The following is a 20280-nucleotide window of genomic DNA, read 5'->3' on the forward strand; positions in this document are numbered from 1 at the left end:
ATACCCTTCTTATATCAGAAACCCCCCAGAGCTGATCTGCTGCTCTGAACTTCATACAAAATATGCATCATTCTCTGCAATTCACCTATTCTTGCTGCCCTTATCAATCTCCTTCCTCATTTCCCTTTGGATCTCGTGTGTAGGGTCTTTGTTAAATTTTGTGTAATTCCTTTTGTCCCCAAATAATCTATGGCACTCTTTATTATGCTCAGTTGCATTAAGAACAACAATGGCACCTCCCTTATCTGCTGGTTTATGTCCGATTGAGTTTCAACTCCTGAATGGCTACTCTTGCTGCTGCAGTTAAATTATGAAAAGTGTTGTCATTCTCAATTCGTAAAATCTCCACCATATGTATGACAATGATGATGAAGTATGTCACATTTTTATGTGGGTGAGGGCCTTGCAATTCTCAGTGATAACTCTGTCTGAGGAGAACAGAAAAGAGACCACAAAAGATTCGAATTTTTTTGATGTGTGTGTAAATTAAGTGGGAGGACGAAGGTCTATGCATATACCTCTCACCCCTCCTTTGTGTATGAGGAACAGGAGTTGGTACCAACCATCATATACAGGTGGCCTCCAAAAATGCATTTCTAGGCTTAAATATGTATTCGTCATCTTCATTTATGTTTCTATTTAGCTACACTAAGATGTCTAATTGAAACATTTAATGTAACATTGGCCGTGGTACACAGGCAATAAACGTAGGGTGGTTGATATACTTCAAAAAGTAAGAGTTTAGGTTTGAAGTAATTGCACCAATGTATGGATGTGATTGGTAAGACATACACATATGTCTAGTGTAAAGCTTTATGTCTGGCTAAAGAGGCATAAAGGTATGAAGTCTACATATTTATAGCAGTGTGATTTAGTCATCATTCAGTTGCAGCACAAATCTCTTCAATATGATTTTGAATTATTGATAAGAATAGGTGGTGCACTTCTCTGGAGATAGAGAATTTAGCTGGACTTAGAGGTGGCGTAAGGTTGCCTAGGCCTGGATAGTCATTTGAGATCAGTGGATCATAGGTTCCAGCTTGGTATGCAGTGTGATCAGGTATTAGAAACTAGTAAACTAGATTACTGATGTGCTTGTTCATTTTGGTAAGTGACACTTGTTCATTCTGGCAAGCAAGATAGAGTTGTGTTGTTATATTGAGTTTGGATTATGTCTGGATAAACAGCATATGGCACAGGATACATCATTTAGGGCTTTGTCCAGTGGTGCATAGTAATAATTTGGATCACCTTCGACAAGGCTAGTCTACTCAATATCAAATTTTAAAGTGTATTTTGATACATTGAATGGTAAAAGAGAACTTATCTTGGTTATTATCAATAATTTAAACCATCCAGCTGGAAATGTTGTAGTAATATAGGTTGTAGAGAACTCCAACTTTCTGGCCACTTTGGTCAAGTTCTGAGAGAATGGGGAAAACAAGATGAACTTGGTCAAATGTATGTGTGCTGTAGTGTAAGGAAAGTACAAGTACTTCAAAGAGTTCTGAATGAGTGGCCATAGTGTCATTCAATGTTGGATGGCTGTCAACCATTCTACATGTTCTCACTATAAAGACAGTGACATTAATCATCATCACTTACAGCATATTCGTTGTACAATTCCATGCAGGCACACAGAGGGTTTTTTACGTCCTCAAGTGTTAGGAAAAGTCAAGTTACTGTTCTTGGCTGAAAGGAGGCATGCTAGAATAAAGGCATATATCTTGGCAAATCCAATTCCTCATGCTTAGAGCCTTCCTCGGAAAAAGCTTTCCTGTTTTATGCTAGTTGGTATTTAAAGGTTCCCATAAAAATGTTGCCCCAGGTAAATTGTCCCTTATTTGGTGTCATAAATGTTCAATTGTCATTCACGTAAAGACCCATGGACAGCGAGATACACTTGACACAGAATCTCGAAATATATCTGTTAGACGTGACAGCCTTAGGGTGGTCTTTCCCAAACGTTTTGCCTGCCTCGCTCCATTTTTCTGTACTAGTCTTTGCTGGTTTTAGGACTCTGAGTATTTCACCACTACTAACCAGTGCTTAAGTGAATGTGCTCTCTCCCTTAAATATGTTATGACTGACTTACACCTGTTTGGGATATTTAATTTAATTTACCTGTAATTCTCTTGTAAAGTGGTACATCTTATATCCAGGGCCTTTACATTAAATGCTACTAGTGGGCATGCAGCACTGATTGTGCCACTCTCACATGTAGCCTTTCAGACCTGACCAGGGTCTGTGTGTGTAGATTAATTCCACTTCGACTTGGCATTTAAAATTACTTGCCAAGCATTAAACTCCCCTTTTATCACATATAAATTACCCCAAAGGAAAGCATTCGATAACGCAAATGGCAGGGAACTATGTAAGTAAAAGGTAGGACAAACCGTCTATTTCATTTTCCACTACTGTAAGGGCATCACAGGAATCGAGCCTTGCCCCCACACTAGTTCAATAGATAGCTGTTTTATGTTTTTGAATTTACTGTATTTATATATATATATCCATTCTGTCATAAAACACCACCGCTAAGATTGTGACCTTATTTTTAACAGCTATGGGGTAACCTGACAACCTAAAAGTATCTCTATGGTTTGAAGTTTTTACTTACAGCATCAACGCTTATAAATAGAGGCCCTGTTTTGTTAATGTTCAATTTTGGACTGTTTGAATCCATCAAATTTTGAATTGGCCTAAATACCCACTCAATGATTTATTTTCCTGCTTTGCACCTAGAAATTAAGAGTTTACAGCATGGTTTGGATTTTGACTCTGAAGGCCCCCAATAGAGTAAGGAAGAATTTGACATGCTGATACAAATGAGACCTCTTCTGAAGTCACCAACACACCCCCCCAGAATCTTTTCATGAAGGAAGAGTGTGATCTATTTCTAGTTGAACTCCCCCACATTTATAAAATGTCTCAAATGTACAGTTAATATATCATGATCAAAGGTATTTAGGTGGCTGGCATTTCCAGCTTCATGAATAAACTCTGCCATCTGCTATGTCCATAAGGAGTGATTGCATTTTACTTCAGTAAAGTGATCTCTATGCCCTGAAGTGGCCTGGTGTTACATTCCTACTCATCTAGGCAACTTTTTGATTCCTTAAATGATAGAATCTGTAAACAGACAGCCTTCCTCAAACCAATAAGGAGAAAAAGCAGGTTTGCAGCGGCACTATGCATCTTAAGATCCAGGGGTTTAATCCAGGCATTTCTAAGTAATTTTAGCACCTCTGTTAATTTAAGTAACGTAACAGAAACACTATTGAGGTCTCTCCTGGAGTCAATGTTCCTAAAAATCTTTTATAAATTAGAAAGGGCATGGATCCTTATGATACTTTCACAAGATCTTCAACAGTTCCCTTAAACTCAACAACGTGGGCTCCTCTATAAGGAATAGACGTAGTAACGGGCCATGCCCCATATTACCAGGCAATGGTAGACACAAACAAGGAGAATCCCACGGGTGTCAAACGTAGGTGCTGACCTAAGAAGATATAGAATGACAGCCTTCAAAGCTTTCTAAAATCATGTCTAAGATGGCAGTTTCATACCCTTTTGGGAATGGACCAATGATTGGCTATCTGAGTTAGATTTTGAAGTTCACCTGTTATGATTATTATAATCTGTGATAATCTAAATATGAGTAAAATAAAGGCTGAATCGGAGGGCAGGGAGAATGTAACTTGTTTTAACTCCAAGTCACTGCATTCTCTTTGTAATACGGAAATCACCATACTTATGATGTTTTAGCTAGGTAATTTATATTCTCTTCTACAAGCATGGCAGGCCACACACTATTACTTTAGCCTGATGGGACCATTTAAGAGACTCTTAAGGCTGTATCCTTTCCAGATATTAGAGCAACTATAGAGAATTTACTGGTCAGTGACTAGATGTGAGAAATTCTCACTGTAGTAATGCTTCATTTGATGTAATAACATTAAATGATGTAGCCACCCTGCAGAATGTGGTGACAAACCCCTGAAACTCCAACATCTTACAGGTATCTATATGTATTAGGCTGAAGGGTGGAGGACACAAGCACTAAGGGGTTGCAGGGACCTGCTTTACTCAACTGGTGACCAACAGAAAAGTTTCTATATTAAAATGAACTCTGTATTGTCAAACACATGGCAGAAGCCATGTGCCTTTTTATTGGTCAAAGATCTGCTTTGAATATTTTGCAACAGTCGCTCTATTAAATGAAAAAAACACTCTCCTTCTCCTTCGGGGAATCAAAGAATGCACCTAGCTGAAAATGTTTCTTGACCCAAGGGTAAATTACAATAGATCTGAGCTTGACATTAGGGGACTTCAAATTTGATGAATATAGTCATTATATGCTGTGATTTCACAGACACATGACTAGGCTATATAGGCATGTATATAACCAGATTGCATGCTTTAGTTGAATAGATCACCCTCATTATTAGGTTGCTTTGGCTAAAGAATCCTAGATCAACTGATGTTTCTACTATGCACTAATAAGGACTGTTTTAAAAGTGTTGAATGAAAAACAACAGAGATTGTGATGCCATGTGCTACAAATATCCGCAGTAGTATCAAAAGTAGCATGGAGTTACTTATATAAAGAATTCTTTGGAAGCCATGCATGTCATACTCTTGCTTTTGGGTGAAGAAAGGGCCTGCAGTGCAGTGCCTAAAGCATCAATCACTGCCACAAACGGATTCTTGAATCACACAAACGTGCAAGACTTGTTGAACACTAACCTCACTATGAAAGAACAAATTACCAAAAAAACAAAGATATCCTGGTACCAGCACTCTCTTCTACAGAAAGTCAAACTGTTTCTCCCAGAAAGTCACTTCAGAACTGATGTTCAAGCCCATGTACCCTTGCATCTGGATAGTGGTAAAGTTATGCTCCATTGCCTCCTAAACTGCACACTGGCACCCCTAAGGGGCATCCTACACACCCCAGAATATCTCATATATGCCCTGAGCATATATGATTACATCACTCCCATCAAGCTAGAATTCTATTGGCTTCTCATACTGGCCAAAAAAATCTTCCAAATCAGCGTAATAATTTACAAAGCTGTCATGACAAGCACCCCTGCCTATCTTACAGACAAGCTGACCATCTCTGGTGGATCTCGGCACAACTACAGTCAGGACACCATCAGACTGCAGACTAAGGAGTGTAAAAAGGAAAAAATAAAAGAGCGAACGGTTCCATCTATGCACTCAGAATCTGAAACAACATGCAGTATCCATCAGGAACTACCTAATGCTGCTCCAATTTAGGAAAAAAGTTGAAGACTCACCTCTTTACCAAACACTACTTCACAATGCATTAATTGTCCACAACCCAGCTTTTGTCATACTCATTGACCTTGTACAGTGCTCTTATGCTTTTTAGCTATGTTAGCACTATAGAAATACCCCATACATACAAACTCTATTTATTGGCTTCCCCTCAAACTAGTATTTTCAGGTTAACTTGTACATTCAATTATATAATCCTCCAGGTTTATTTTTTAAATCATGTAGTGGGATCAAATGTACATTTGAAGAATTAAACTTTGATGGAGATTTTGATAATCATGAAATCCCAATGTGCCAAGGATGTAAAAATTGAAATGTTTAATGCCAGGCCTTGCCATATGTACAGTATCACGGTGATTGATGGACTGGCTAGTCCTTACCCCACTAACCTATTTGTCTCATACTCTCATCTTTTCATAAGTGGCTTCCAAGAGGAGAGGTGGCTAACGATCAGGCTAAACACAGTTTATGATTTGATAGGTGCATATGTGCTCCCTAGCATTCTGTAATGTGAAGGTGTATCTTCGAACTGCAATGGTGAATAGATCTAGAGTGAAAAGAAAATTGACAATAGTCAAAGTAAGTAAGAGCTAGGAAACACTGGACACAACTCTCACTTTTCCCATACCCGGATGTGCAGACAAAAACTGGTACAGAAATCTGTTACGGGCTGCTGTACAATGCTTGTAGATAAGATTTCCGATGTTTTTTGGGGCTCCCTCACCACATATATAAAATCGAATGGCTTGTACCCAGTCTTTTATAAAGCATATGCTGGACACACACATGTTAAAATCTTGGAAACATTAAACCAGCTAAATGTCATGCTCTGGATGTATAATTTGTAAAACTTCTTCAACAGGAATGGTCTGAAGAAAATTGCATTCTTCAGTGTAATTAGTTCAAAAAACCTTTTGGGGATCAGGAAGATCAGAGCTTTAGGGCCAGATGTACAAAGGGTTTTAGCAGAGAAGCTTTTCTTATTGTTAAATGGGTTTATGAATTCATAGTGAATCAGTATTTGAATTGGCACGCTTAGGGCATCTCTTCCACATACCAATTGCTTCTGGTATGTATTATTGGTTTGCAACCAGAATCCGGTGGCAAAACTTTAATATTTACTGACACTTCTAGGGAAGTGGTGACTCATTCACAAATGGTAAGGGGTCTCCAAGGATGCTTACCCCTTTATGAATGCTGAAAAAAAAATTGGTCTGGAAAATGATCAGCATTAAAAAAAAATATATTGTTTTATGTAAAAACAATCACAGACATGGGGGTCTGGTGACTCAAGCAGGCCACCATTACTGTGATACCAACAAATTGGAGTGGGTCGCAATTTACAAACTACCTCATTAATATTAACAAGGTAGATCGAATTGCAAAACTCTGCAATTGGGCATTTTGTGCACTGACCTACTAGTCTATAGATCAGTTCGCAATATACCAATGCATTCAGTAAAATTCGGTGCAGCGCAAATTGTGACTTTTACAAAAATATAGTCTAAGTATATCTGGCCCCAGAGTTTTGAAAACATTCAAATGTGTCCAGGGTGTAAAGTCGAGGTGAAAAGAAAAGTGTGATGACTGCAAAAGCAGATTTTAGTGCTAATAAAAAATCAGCATTTGAAAAAGCATATCATGACCACGTACAAAGGTATGGTTGCTTCAAGAGGTGACAACTGGAGTGCGAATAACACATAAAAATGAAAAATTACAAGATTCCCATACGTAATCTGGGCCTTGGAACATTTTGAATCTTATTTTAGTGGTGGAATATGTGACTTTGCATTCATCAATATATAATGCACATGACTTCCAAATTCTAAATTGTGAAAACTAATATAAAAAACATTGATGAATTGTTAACGAAACTAAAATTAATCGTGGAACATTTATTAAATGGAACATGCCACATCTCACATTCCACTAACAAGAGTGGTCATATATTTGTTTGGAAGAAGAAAAGTATATCAGCACAGTGGCTTGGGTTACATTCCATTTGCTCATCACAAAATGGGGCTTGCCCCTCATTAATGTCAAGAGCTTACTCTAAACTAAAGCACACAAGTATTTACTTAAATTTACTTACCTTTCTTGTCATCAAAGTATAATGTTTGCTGAGCTGGATTGGCCCATTGAAGGGAAGTGTTATCGTTCTGATCAACCCTGCAGGTTAAATTTGCTGTCCCTCCTTTCACAACTGTGACGTTGTGTGTTATTGGAAATTGTCCTTGGCTGCCTAAAAAAGCAGAAGAAACATAGTAATTTAACCAACATGAATGTGGAAATCAGTTTGATATAACACAGAGTAGTTGTATCGCCAAGTATAGTTAGCAGGTTGGTGCAATCAAAAATCTTGTAAAACTGTTCAGTGTGCATAAGAGATAGATACAGTGAACAAATAATGCATACCATGCCAAAAAACAATTCAGCTGAGACCAAGCTATAGAACTGTTTATAATATGCTCGAAATATTTAGGCTAGCAGTGTACCCTAGAGGTGAAGAATACGCAATTCGCACCAAGGTAAGGTAAAGTGTGCACAGAGGGAACCTTGGTGAATGTCCCACAAATCAAGGGGAAACGTGGATTAGTTAGTATGAGTGAAAAGGAATTGGCTTCTTTTGTTAAAGCTGTGAGAACCCAGGGTACACTTCCTCGACAGGTAAGCCATTGCCCTTTTACCCAACAAAGGTAACAAAAATAATCTGGCACGTGCATTCTTGAACATTGACATATTGCATGCTAGTTAAGAATGTGCTTATGGCATTTCGCAATCCCTAGGATTTCTGGAACTGGTATGTGAGATCTACGACTGAAAGTCGTCTGGTGTGGTTTTACTTAGCCAAACTTGATAAGAGAAGCACCTAAGCAAATCGGAGTATGGGTGTGTTGGACCCGGCTTCTTTGGCGTGGTTTCAGTGGCGGCTCCTCCGCTACAGCTAAGGAGCATCGCCCCACTGCTCACAGAGCAGTGTAAAAAAATATTTTAATAATAAGAGAAGTTATTTCTGTTATTATCATTTTATTTTCGGGCAGGTTGGGCAGGGCTCGTACTCCTGTGACGTCCGGGAGAAGGAGTGGATTGCACTGCTTAAGTGCGCATGACTGCTTGGCCGGCCCTCTCAGGCCACCCAAGCAGTCATGCACACTTTGCATATCCCCCACCAGGCTGCATTACACAGCCTGGTGAGGAACATGCAAAGTCTCCCTGTCCCCATCTGAGCGCAGATCCAAGGCACTCAGACCAATGCAAATGCTGCTAAGCAGCATTGTGATTGGTCAGAGGAAGGAGTCTATTTGCTTCCTGGTTCTGGAGAGACGACGAGGGACAACATGACAGATGAGAGGTGGTTGCAGACTGGCATTTTCTTACTTTAGCCATTTGGCGCCTGCTGCCTGTTTCTGCTCATATGTCTGTGGTGGGTGATAGCTGGGCTTTGTGTATTCCTCCTTGATGGCCATACACAGAATACTCAGCTCTCACGTCGCATTCCTTTATGCGATGCGTACAACCGATATTGCTCGCTCTGGTGTATTTACCTACACACTAGGAACTAACTAACACAGGACCTTACACATGCTCATGAGAATGACTAGACTCCAACCGGGGAGTTCTGAACACTAACAGATACCGTTACTACCTTTACCCCACCTGATGCTGTTTCAGTACCCCGTTACAAGATGGCGCCCATAGTCACATAGAGCAGGTTGTGTTAACCCACACACTAGGAACCAACCAATACAGGGTTGTACACATTCTCCTTCTCAAAAGAGTGACTAGACTCCAACTGGGTCTCTCTTTTTTAATTAATTTTTTAATTTTTTAATTACTTATAAGATACCGATACTATCTTTACTCTAACTGGTCCGGATTCAGTACCCTGTTCTAAGATGGCGCCCATAGCCACATAGAACTTGAGCGTTCCTGCACACACGAACCACATGACACTGAACGCCCAATCAATTAACACGCCCTCACCTGTCTCAACCGGTTCATAAATGGAGCGCTGGATAGTGAACATCATTTTCCGGTTTCGGCAGAGCGGGGTAGGTTCTACGACCACCTTGGGCATCAAAAACGTGAGTAAACTGCTCGGACCACGTAGCAACTGTTGGACGGACTGTGGTCCCTGGACGCGGGGGTGGACAGGTGATCGCTGCTTTTGGGTTGAGCTGACTCTGACGCCGTTATGGGTTGCCTACTCTCGTGGGCGGTGCATTGGGCTTTAGGGGTGGGTTTCTCCCCGAACGGTGTTCCCTGTTGCCTGAGGTCTCTAGCACCATAATCTACATGTCCTTTACCGCACCTAGCGCACAGCAGGTGTACTTTGTCAATATACTCTTCTAGTTGAGTTGTGTTCCAATGTCTATTACAGGAGGCTACCACGCCATCCCAAGAGGCTCACCACGCACCGACTGGAGCGGTACTAGTTTAATTTTTAGGTGAGCGCATTGACATCATCACTGCTATTCAGGTTCCCCTGAATTAAGTTCTTTCACAAAGGTTCTTTTAAGACTACCTTGACACGGTGTCATATATTGCATCCACCAATGCATGATGACTATATTCAAGCGCATCTGCTTCCTGTTTAGTGCATGCACACGAGGAGTTTTCAGCTCTATGTTATCATGTACATAGATGATAAAGTGATTTTAATGTTTTGTGTTGGCCTTTTATGCTTGTTTTTCCCTCTCTTTTAGGCCACTCCTTTGCGAAAGTGTTAGATTCTTCCACACTTTCATAGGGCAGATTTGACTAGGTACATACACATAAATATGAGACCCTGTCATACACCCTCACAATTGTAGATAGTTTGCACCACACTGGTCCTGATGAATTGCCGCTGGATCCTCCTGACCATTAGGCGAGAAACATGTTGACCATCTGAGTTGAGCGATGTGAGTCCTTGACCCAATGTGTCCAGACTACCGCCACTCACACTGTTTTTAATAGGGTGGTTTACTGACCCAATAAACTCGTTTTTCAGACTAATCAACCCTTTTTATATACACTCACCAACATCTACACCTACCTGGCCCTCACTTGCACTCATCTTTCGGCAAGGAACAAAAGATCTCCGACAAAGAGCCCCTTCTAAGGGTGCCCATTGGGGATTGCAGCGCCGACCCGACGAGGAGCAAAACCCAGATGATGAAGCATGACATCTAGCTTGCTGGGTGTGTGAGGGTTTTAGTTCCACCCTTGTGGTTTCCCCCCCCCCACCACATGTACTTCTCATGCTTTGTTAGATATCATTTTTCACTTTATCTCCTTCCTGGGGTAGAGTGTGTACCTCACAGAATCACCCCTGACCAGGAGGAACAGCATACTCTGTCTTTTTTAAGTCATTTCAGGGCTTGTATGCTGGACCTCGTTAAATATAGCCCACCCCTTCCTTTCCTTGTTTAGACATACACAGAATATGCCACTTTACTACGCCTGTTTTTTCCCCGCATGCATTACAACGCGGTTGTTACAACGACCGCGTTGTAACAATGCATACCATTAGCCCACAAGTTGTATCAATGATTTGCCTAGGGGGGGCGCTGGATGCCGGACTAGCATAATTTACTATTCCGAAACCAGTATGTGCAACAGTAGGGAAGGTGTTGTTGGATTTTAAATCCAACACCTATTGACCCCTCCGCAAGTCGTTGTTCCGACTTGCGGGGTAATGGTATGTGTTGTTACAATGCAGTCGTTGTAACGACCGCGTTGTAAAGCCTCAGGGGGAAAAGGATTTATGGTAAGCAATGTTTACCCCATACACAATATGAGCTTAGGTGTGACCTGATGGGCCATTCTGGCAAGATGGAAAGGAGGAGCTGGGCACAGTATCACTTAACCCTTAATAGTCTGTGTTATGTCCATACAAGAATGGCTGCATAACCCATGGAAGTGAGTCTTGAGCCAGGGCAATAAGGACAGGGATTATGTGCACTTCAAAGGCATGCCTTTGAACCCTACTTCAAAGGCACAACTGGGTATATGTACTGGACCTCCGACACCACCCCTTCGGTACACTTCTGGACCTGTGGATACCATGCCAGGAAGAAAGACTGCTGTGCTGGTGAAACAAATGCCACTCTGCTGAACTGCTATTCTAAAGGTGCTGCTGCCTTGCTGTGCTGACTTGCTGCCAACTGCCCTCTTACATATGGAAGAATAACTGGGCATGGAACCCATCTTGAACCCAGGACCCAGAGTGACTCAAAGGGCAAGTCTGCTGATCTCCTGATCTGAGGGCAAGTCTGCTGATCTCCTGATCTAAGCCTCAGTGACATAACAGGTTCCCCTCAGCTCTGGACCCATATTCAATGATCTCCTGACCTCCAAGATGTGCCTCTCAGGTCCAGGGCCCTTGGGAATGGTCTTTTTAATGTTCAAGTCAAGCTTTTGGGCTCTTCACAAAAACTAATGGGACCATTAGCTTCGTAACCTCATCGCGTGCACAAACATCTAGTGCATGCCGCCAGAAGTTTGTCTCTTCCCACAGCAAATATCACCACTTGCAACTGCGAGGCTACACCCCGCCCGGCCCTCTCTTCACGCCCCTTGACCACTGCCAGCAATGCTCTCCTTGCACCCGGTGAACTTCTTGCCCAAGAACAGGGCTCTTGGCAAAAAAAATTGAGAAGGTAGCACTTCTGCTGGACTAATCTGTGAATGTGCCTGACACATGGTCCATTGGGTCCTCCTGAACTTTTGGATGTGACCTGGTCCGGCACGGCCAGTAATCCCCGGTTGGAGCTTTATGCTTCTAAGCTCTATTTTACAGATTATTCTTTAAAAATTCATAAATCTGGTTCTGCTTATTGGATTTGTGTTGTTTTGTATCTATACAATTAAGCTCTACTTGTCTAAACTGGTGTGGAGTCTTTTTATGTGGTGTTTTCACAGCTTTACTGTTTAAAGTGTTGCACACATACTTTACACATTACCCCTAAAGTTATGCCTGACTGCCCTATACCAAGCTACCAGAGGGTGAGCACAGGTTAAGTTGCGGTGTGTTTGTGCCTTACCCTGACAAGGATTGTGGTTGCTGCTTGACCAGGACTCACACCCCAGTCAACCAGTAACCCAATTTCTAACAGGGTGTATATTTCCAATGACCCTTATTGGACTGTTCCCACTCTGTGTCAGTCCCCTAAAACATTTCTCTGAGAGAACCTGCACACTTGATCTAAGTCCAGGGAGTTCTCTTTGGAATCAGACCTTTATCCACTGAAATTAATTAAGTTCAGTAAATGTGGGGCTTGAAAAACCAAACACTCCTCAAAGTCAACCACCATTTCTGACAATTTCCCACCTTGTTTTAGTCAACAGTGGTGTACAAGTATCACACAAAGCTCTTTGCGAAGTATACGACTCTTCAACATCACCACTCATGTGATGGGACTCCCACTCTATACCACTTTGAGAGGACTGCCAGCAGAGTTCTTTGAGCTTAGAAAAACTTGTAAGTGTCACAATATCTAGGCTACACAATGCTGCATTGGCTTTGTGAACCTACAGGTCTGCATACCACTTTATCCCGGCCTTGCTATTATGACCCAAAACAGCACGTAGAACTTTGTGTGCCAATTTCTGTTTGCCATTGACTTACATGGTTCAATTTGACTTTCATTATAACATACAATATCGACCTTAATGATTCATTTATCAACATTTTATTAGGTTTTGTTTATTTAAGATTTGCCAACATATGGTAATAGTTGGTTAATACATTCTAGCATATATATTCAACCTTGGTTGTATATCAAGTTCTGTATTCCTTTAGAGGTAAGGCTTGTTAAATGATTGATGTCTGCATCCACCAGCGCCTCCCCAATGTAGGCAAACTACACTACTTCCGGGAGATCTTTTTCTTCTCTGGTATGTGTTTGACAAAGGTGTTGTGGTAGGTCAAGCAAACTAGATATTAAAGCTGTCCATCACATTCCAACCTAGACCCAGCCAAGCGATTTCTTACGCCTTGTCTGAAAGACATGGAGATATTTATGTTTTTTAAGCACTCCATTTTTCAAGGTATATGCTACTTGTCAAAGGCTGTTTTGTACAGGTGTCAGTACAGGTCAGTAATGTTTTTTTCATCTACAGACTGACTTATATTTGACTGACAGGTACAAAAGTAAACCAGAGAACATGTCTTATATGTGTGTGTAGAGATGACATCGGGATTAAGACGTATACTTCAAATGGTAAAACTGGATAAAGAATAAATAGCCTAGTCGACATGGCAACAGAACATAGGGGCATATTTACAAGAAAGAACAAAGAAAGCTAACGACATGCTTCGTCACTTTAGAAATGCAGGGCTGCACCATATTTACTAGAATATGGTGCAGCCCTTCATTTTCTCCTACTCTGGTGCTAAATTTAGCTGCATAGCGCCAATGCAGGCACCCTTGCACCATAGTGCAAGGGAGCCTGTGTTGAGGGGAAGATTGTTTACGTGCCGGAAGGTCCCCCTTCCTGCACATAAACAATCTTGAAATGCTGTTTTGTAACTTCTATGTGTGCTGCTTGATGCAGCACACATTGAAGGTGCAAAGTGGCACCTTCTTAAATGATTGTTTATGGGCAGGAAGGGGCACCATCCTGCACATAAACAATCATTGGTGTTTTGCTGTTTCTATGTGAGCTGCCATAGCCAAAGGCAGCACACATGGAAACAGCAAAAACGAGGAGAAATAAACTATTTCTCCACGTTTCGCCTGTTTAAGACCAGATTTTCCCTGGTCTTAATTTTGGCTCTGCCTCCTATTTCCGCTGCTCTTGTAAATAGGGGGCAGCATCAAAATCAATGGGTGTGGTGGTGAAACGCCCACCACAACACCCATTGCCCGCCCCTGTCACGCTAAGTGTAGCGTAATAGGGGGCGTTATTTACAAGGCAGTGTTAAGCCATGTTAAGTAGCTTAACACTGTCTTGTAAATAAGGCAAAGCTCCTATTACCATCACAACGTAGTGATGTTGTGGTGGGGATAGGGGCATGTAAATATGCCCCTAACCCCTCCCCTTGGGTCACTCAAGTTGCTCACCTCTAAATGTGTTGTCTTTGGATTAGGTATGATAATTTTGCATCTCCTTTCAAATCATTTTGGGAATCATATCCCAGATGTGCGTATATTGAGTCCTTACCATTACCAGGCCCCCAACTGCCTAGAAAAGGCTCATGGACCCTTGATATGGTTTTGTGTATAAGGTCCTAAGCAAGTGTAATTTATTCATTTATGCATGTTAATTAAAACACTAGCAACCCCTAGAAACACTTACAATTTCTCAATCACCAAAAGCACAATGAAGATCCTCCAGGGAAAAAAAGAGGCGCGTAGAATCTCATAGCATTATATTGTGTTTTTTTCTGGCCCCGCGCCTACAAACAGAGCTCTGGACTTTTCGCCTTCAAACAGCGCGCTAACTTAGTGGAGACCGAAAAGTGCAGTTTCTATAAATGTCCGTTCATATCTCTATTCTAAAGCTTGGCTAAATGCAAATGTGTTTGTCACGGTGTGATAATCAGCTCAATATGTGATACACAGAGAAGCAAGATTGCATACATAAATCAATTGGTACTTTTATACCAGCTCCCTCACTGTGTGATTCACTTCAGGCACTGCAGCCTGCCATCACAAATCCAGTCAGCTGGCTGAATTTTCCTCCCTACTTATGCAGACACAGACCCATGCTGACATGCTTGTATAATTCTCCATTTCCACAGGTCCTTTAACGTAGAAAGCATAACAGTCGTGCTTAGCTTTTAATTTTTTGACAGACAGACATGGTTTTCTTTAAAGAAACAGCTTCTCCGCGGATTGCTTATTCCTTGCAGCTAAATGCACAGAAAGTAAGTCACTCATAAATAAAATATAACTATGAAAGGGACGTGAAGTTTACTTCGAGGGAAGATGTAAAAAAATGGAAATGACCTTGGACGTTGTAATAGATTATCTTTCATTTGGACCAAATGACCGTCAGTAATGCTAGTTTCTGTCAGACATGACCAATTGACCTGCTCTTCCTGCACCAAATAATGCAAGTGGTGTCCATGGTCATTTTTCAGACACACATGATGCAGTCCTCACAATAAGAGCAGTTTACCTTCTAGATCAGTGTAGTTTTGTTGATCTAGTTTCCAAGCTGTATCATTGATGCCAGGAATTGTTCAATAACAGAATACGCAATCCAATAAAGATATATTTTAGAGCAGCTCTGCCAAGCCTGTCATAACCTTTTCCAGAAAAAAAACACAGAATGAAACCGAATGGAGATATTAACAGAGGCCCCTGTTGCTGCCTTGCAATTCTACAGAACATGAAGTGGTTTCTGAAATAAAGTGGAGGCATCACCTTTGTATGTCTTTAGGCACAAAACATACTTCAAGATTACAACAAATCAATATTTAGCAATCCACACTGACGTTATTTAATAGGCTCCATTCTACTTGTAGATTTCTCCTCCAGATATGATCGAAATACTTTAAAATGCAAAATGACTATGTATGATTGAAAGGTTATCTCAAGATTTGGAGTGTTCTGCCTACATTACATTAGGAAGGCAGAGGCAATGGCTTTGCAAGCAAAGAAACATGGATGAGATGAAACGATAAAGATATTTAGGTCAAAAATAAGGAATGATTTCCAGCATTATGGGGCATATTTACAAGCCCCTAGTGTCACAGGAACTGCACTGTTTAGGAAGTTCCTATGGCGATAGAGGCTTCGCCTTATTTACAAATACTTTACACATTACCCCTTAAGTTAAGCCTGACTGCCCTATGCCAAGCTACCAGAGGGTGAGCACAGGTTAAGTTACGGTGTGTTTGTGCCTTACCCTGACCAGGATTGTGGTTGCTGCTTGACCAGGACTCACACCCCAGTCAACCAGTAACCCAATTCTAACTGGGTGTAAATTATTTACTTGTAAATAAGACATCCTTTCACACTATCCTTAGCGTGAAAGGCGCGGGCAATGGGTGTTATGGTGGGTGTTCCACAACAACACCCTTGATTTTGACGCCGCCCCATATTTAAACTCTTTTGTAAATATGCCCCTATGTGTCATTATGAACCAGTAAATGAGGATATATGGAAGCAACTGTTGTTTGAGATAATGATATCTAGAGGGGATTCCTTTTTTACTAGTTACTTACAACCCAGAATAATTGGTCCATAGGTGGCTTTAATTACATATTCATAATCATTTCAGTTTCCAGCAATGTGGATGACACTGACATACATTTGGATGAATCTTGGGAATATGATTAAAACCCCTATGCCATACAGCGAACGAGTCCAATGATCGCTCCAACACTTTCCAATGGTAACATTTTGAAGAGGATTTTTCTAAACATATTTTCTTAAAAGGTACAGGTTTTAAGACAGGTCTGAAAGGGAGATTGTGACCACATCAAACAATTGAACGAATAACACAGTACCCAGGACCAAAGTTCTCTGGCTGCAGCAGAAAATATATGTTTGTTCATGAGATAATGTGAGCCTGTGAAACATACAGGTGAGCCAAAAGATTTTTGAAAAAAACGTGCATCCAAATCCTGTGCCTGCAAAAAAGTATACTGTTCATACGTGCTGTGTCAGAGAGTATAGTACGTTTCACAGTTCATTGGCAAGTGAAAAGCACATTGAAATTCATGTACCGTGCAAAACCATCAGAACTGCAGACACCATACGTAAGGAGCTGCCGTCGATGCTAGAGTGCTTCTCAATATGTCAGCGTGTCACGAATATCATGAAGCTGCTACTGAAACAGTTCATGGCTTTTGCGATAAAAATGAGGGTGCTGCTCAGTGTGACAGGACAATACAATAACAGGCACGTTAATCAATTTGTGATTGTGCTGCCAGCAACACTATAGTGTAACAATTTTTCTATACTAATGCAACAAGATTGCCTGCAAAAATAAAAATAAAGGAGTTTTTCTGCACTAACTTGAATCTGTGTTTTTTGGACGATTCCAGAACTGTGACATTCAGATCAACATCTGCACATATGTTTGCCTGCTGCGGAACTCACTTCTGGAAGCATGGGTGTTGAAGAAATGAGAAGGTCTTGAAACCAGAGAGAGGTGCTGGACAAAGAATGCGGGTCCCAGAGGGCTGGTCTTGGAAGAACCAGGAATCAAGCACCAGGAATGGGTTTTAGTAAAACTGTCTTTACCCTTCCAAACCTCTGTACAGGCATCGTCGTCCGTATCGAGACAGCACATGATGCAGTCACAAACCCATCACCTGTACTGATTCTCATCCAGAAGAAGATTCTCACCATCGCAGTACCTGGTTCTCCAATACTTTGTGAAAGAAGCCTCTGGGTTTAACCATACATTGATATGACATGCATTATGGTGCAGATCACTCTGTCCTTAGTTACTTTGATATCTTTTCACCTGGAGCATCAATATATTATTAAGAGATGTTGATGGCTTTGAGGCAGACTATAATGTGGACAAGCCAGATGAAATGGATGTCTAGAGTGTGACTGTGAGAAAGGGCATCTTTTGACATGGCTAGCCCCCCCCACACTTTTTGCCTGGAAAATGATGTAGTATCGGTTGAAAGTGCACAGGGTCCCTGCGAACCAGGTCCCCTGTGCCGGAGCCCCTTCCCTAATACCGTACTACAATTGCCACAACTTCCGACCCCAATGTAAGTCCCTAGTAAATGGTTCCACTGATACCTAGGGCATTGGGACTGAAGAGGGTCCCCTAGGGACCCCTCACCAAGGCCATGTAAAATGTCACTGCAGCATGCATGCCTTAGTGCAGAGACAAACCACAAAGTCGACATGGCACACTACCTGTGTGCCATGTCAAGCAATTCTGCTTAAGGATAGGTAAGTCACTCCTCTTGCAGGCCTTCAAGCCCTAAGGCAAGATGCACTATTTCTCAGGTGTGCATAAGCAGATATGCCCCTACAATATTTAAGTCTATTCTTAACATTGTAAGTGCCAGGGAAGCCATGGAGTGTACATGGGCTGGAAACTCGTCAACTCAAGTTCCCAAGCACAAGTAAGGCTTCACTGAACCCTGGAGTGTATGGTACCAAACAACTCCTCATAATAAACCCACACTTCTGCCAGTGTTGGATTTATTAACACGTGTACCCAGCGGCCACCTCAGAGGTGCCCCCTGAAAACTTACCAACCCTGGTGTGGTCTCTGACTAGCTTTAGACAGCCTGCCACCACCAGACATGTTTCTGGACCCATGGAGTGAGAGCACAACATGAAAACAGGGACCCCTCTCAACAACGTCAACTTGAGATATCAGGTTTTAGGACCAGGAGGAAAAGGAACATCGAACTTGCAAAAAAAGGACCTACTACCCTTATTTACTTTTACCACTAGAAACTTACACTGTGAACTAGTCCAGAGTAATAATATACTTTTCTTTTCATGAATTTCACATTTTTACATTTTCTTACAAAAAATGTGTTTTACAATTTCATAGCATTATTCAAATTGGCACATGATTTCTCTTCTTATTACAGAAGTCAAAAACATGTGTTAGTTAAAAAACAAACACCTTGGCAATACTAATAACAAATGCATAATAACCCATATGCTCTCCTGGATCACACACCCATCTTACACAGCTTTCATTCTACTTCACATTCATCCAACACACATTGGTCCAGATAAAACTGTCCACTATACACCAGCTAAATCTTGATTACTTTTCTCCTTTTGGTGCATGGGTCCAGACTGGACACCCCAACAGTCAACACACGTTTCTGTGGCTATATTCTGAATTTTTACTACCATCTTCAGAACAGTATTATTTTGGATTGTATGTATGCCTCCTTAGGGGGACATATGGGCAGATATAGTTATCTGGTTTGAAAACAAAAGGTCCATGAATGAGTCCAACAAGGATAACAGGAGGAAAATCCCACTCTTGGGTTGTAGGGAAACACACTCTTTTTTCTGCGCTTTCTTTCCTTCTCTTTTTGTTTCTTTCAAAGGGTAAGGTCCACCTCCGTTTCCATTATCACATTCCTTTTATGAAGATCCAAACTACTTTTGTCTCAGATCGGTAGCTGTCCTCAGATCGGTCTCCAAATGTCTTGCTTCTCCGATGTTGATTCCAAGTTGCTGGTGGTTTTCCTCTCTTTTTCTTTATTGCTTTTTCATATGCCTCATCTGCATCTTTGTCTTGCTGCCCCTTTTTGCAAGTCTCTCTTGTTCTCTGAAGCCAGAAACAAAGCCCATCCTGGGCGGAGTTGTCACACCTCCTCCCCCCCCCCCAGGCAATCAGAGTGTGCAAGAGGGAAGCTTCAAAGACCTTGCATACTTTGTAATGTGACCCCAGCCTCTGTTGCTAGCAGCAGATGGCAGCACACTCTTCTAACCCCCACCTTTGGTGTGAGAACTGGTGGGAAAACTAAGTGAGAATAGGAGGTGTGCCCCCCTTTGCCATCTGCAACCCTCAGGTGCAGGAGGCAAAGTAACCCACATTTTTCAGTGCCCACCATCTTGAAGATGGTGGGACTTATTCTATCAAGGCTTGGACTATGGTCCCCATTCCATAGGAGTGTGGCATAATAGAGGGTGTAGATACACCAGGTAAGGGATCCATTGGTCCCTACCTGGAACTCCCCTGTAACACCTCTAAAACTAGTATTTATGTGGCACCCCCAGACCCGGAATTTTGGATTCTGATGACCTACGAAGCCCGGACACTGAAGAACTGCAACAGCAAGAAACAAGAAGGACCAGTGACTGAATCTGTACCAAAACTGCTGGCCTGTCTGCTACCTTTCGCCCTTGCTACAAACGTCAACATGTCCTGCAGACCCAGTGACCTCCAAAACCCTGGGAGGACTGCCTGCCTTCAATAAAGATCAAGAACTACAGAGGATGACAAACCTGTCCACAAGAAACCAACAGCCAATGACTTTTGAGCTCTGCTGAACCGCAAAACCCAACCACCGGACCCACCTCTGCACCA

At 41.7% G+C, this 20280-nt stretch overlaps 1 protein-coding gene across 3 annotated transcripts in view; it reads right to left on the minus strand.

Annotated features, from left to right (window-relative positions):
• The window catches only part of CADM2 (cell adhesion molecule 2), a 1670972-nt gene that overhangs the window by 632625 nt on the left and 1018067 nt on the right, over positions 1 to 20280 (minus strand). For all 3 annotated transcript variants that reach the window (XM_085623020.1, XM_085623021.1, XM_085623019.1), the window contains one exon: positions 7400 to 7549. In XM_085623020.1, coding sequence (XP_085479146.1) covers positions 7400 to 7549 — 150 coding nt within the window. The remainder of the gene's footprint in view (positions 1 to 7399; positions 7550 to 20280) is intronic.

Source organism: Triturus cristatus, chromosome 8 (genome assembly GCF_964204655.1).
Source record: "Triturus cristatus chromosome 8, aTriCri1.1, whole genome shotgun sequence".
Taxonomy (NCBI): Eukaryota; Metazoa; Chordata; class Amphibia; order Caudata; family Salamandridae; genus Triturus; species Triturus cristatus.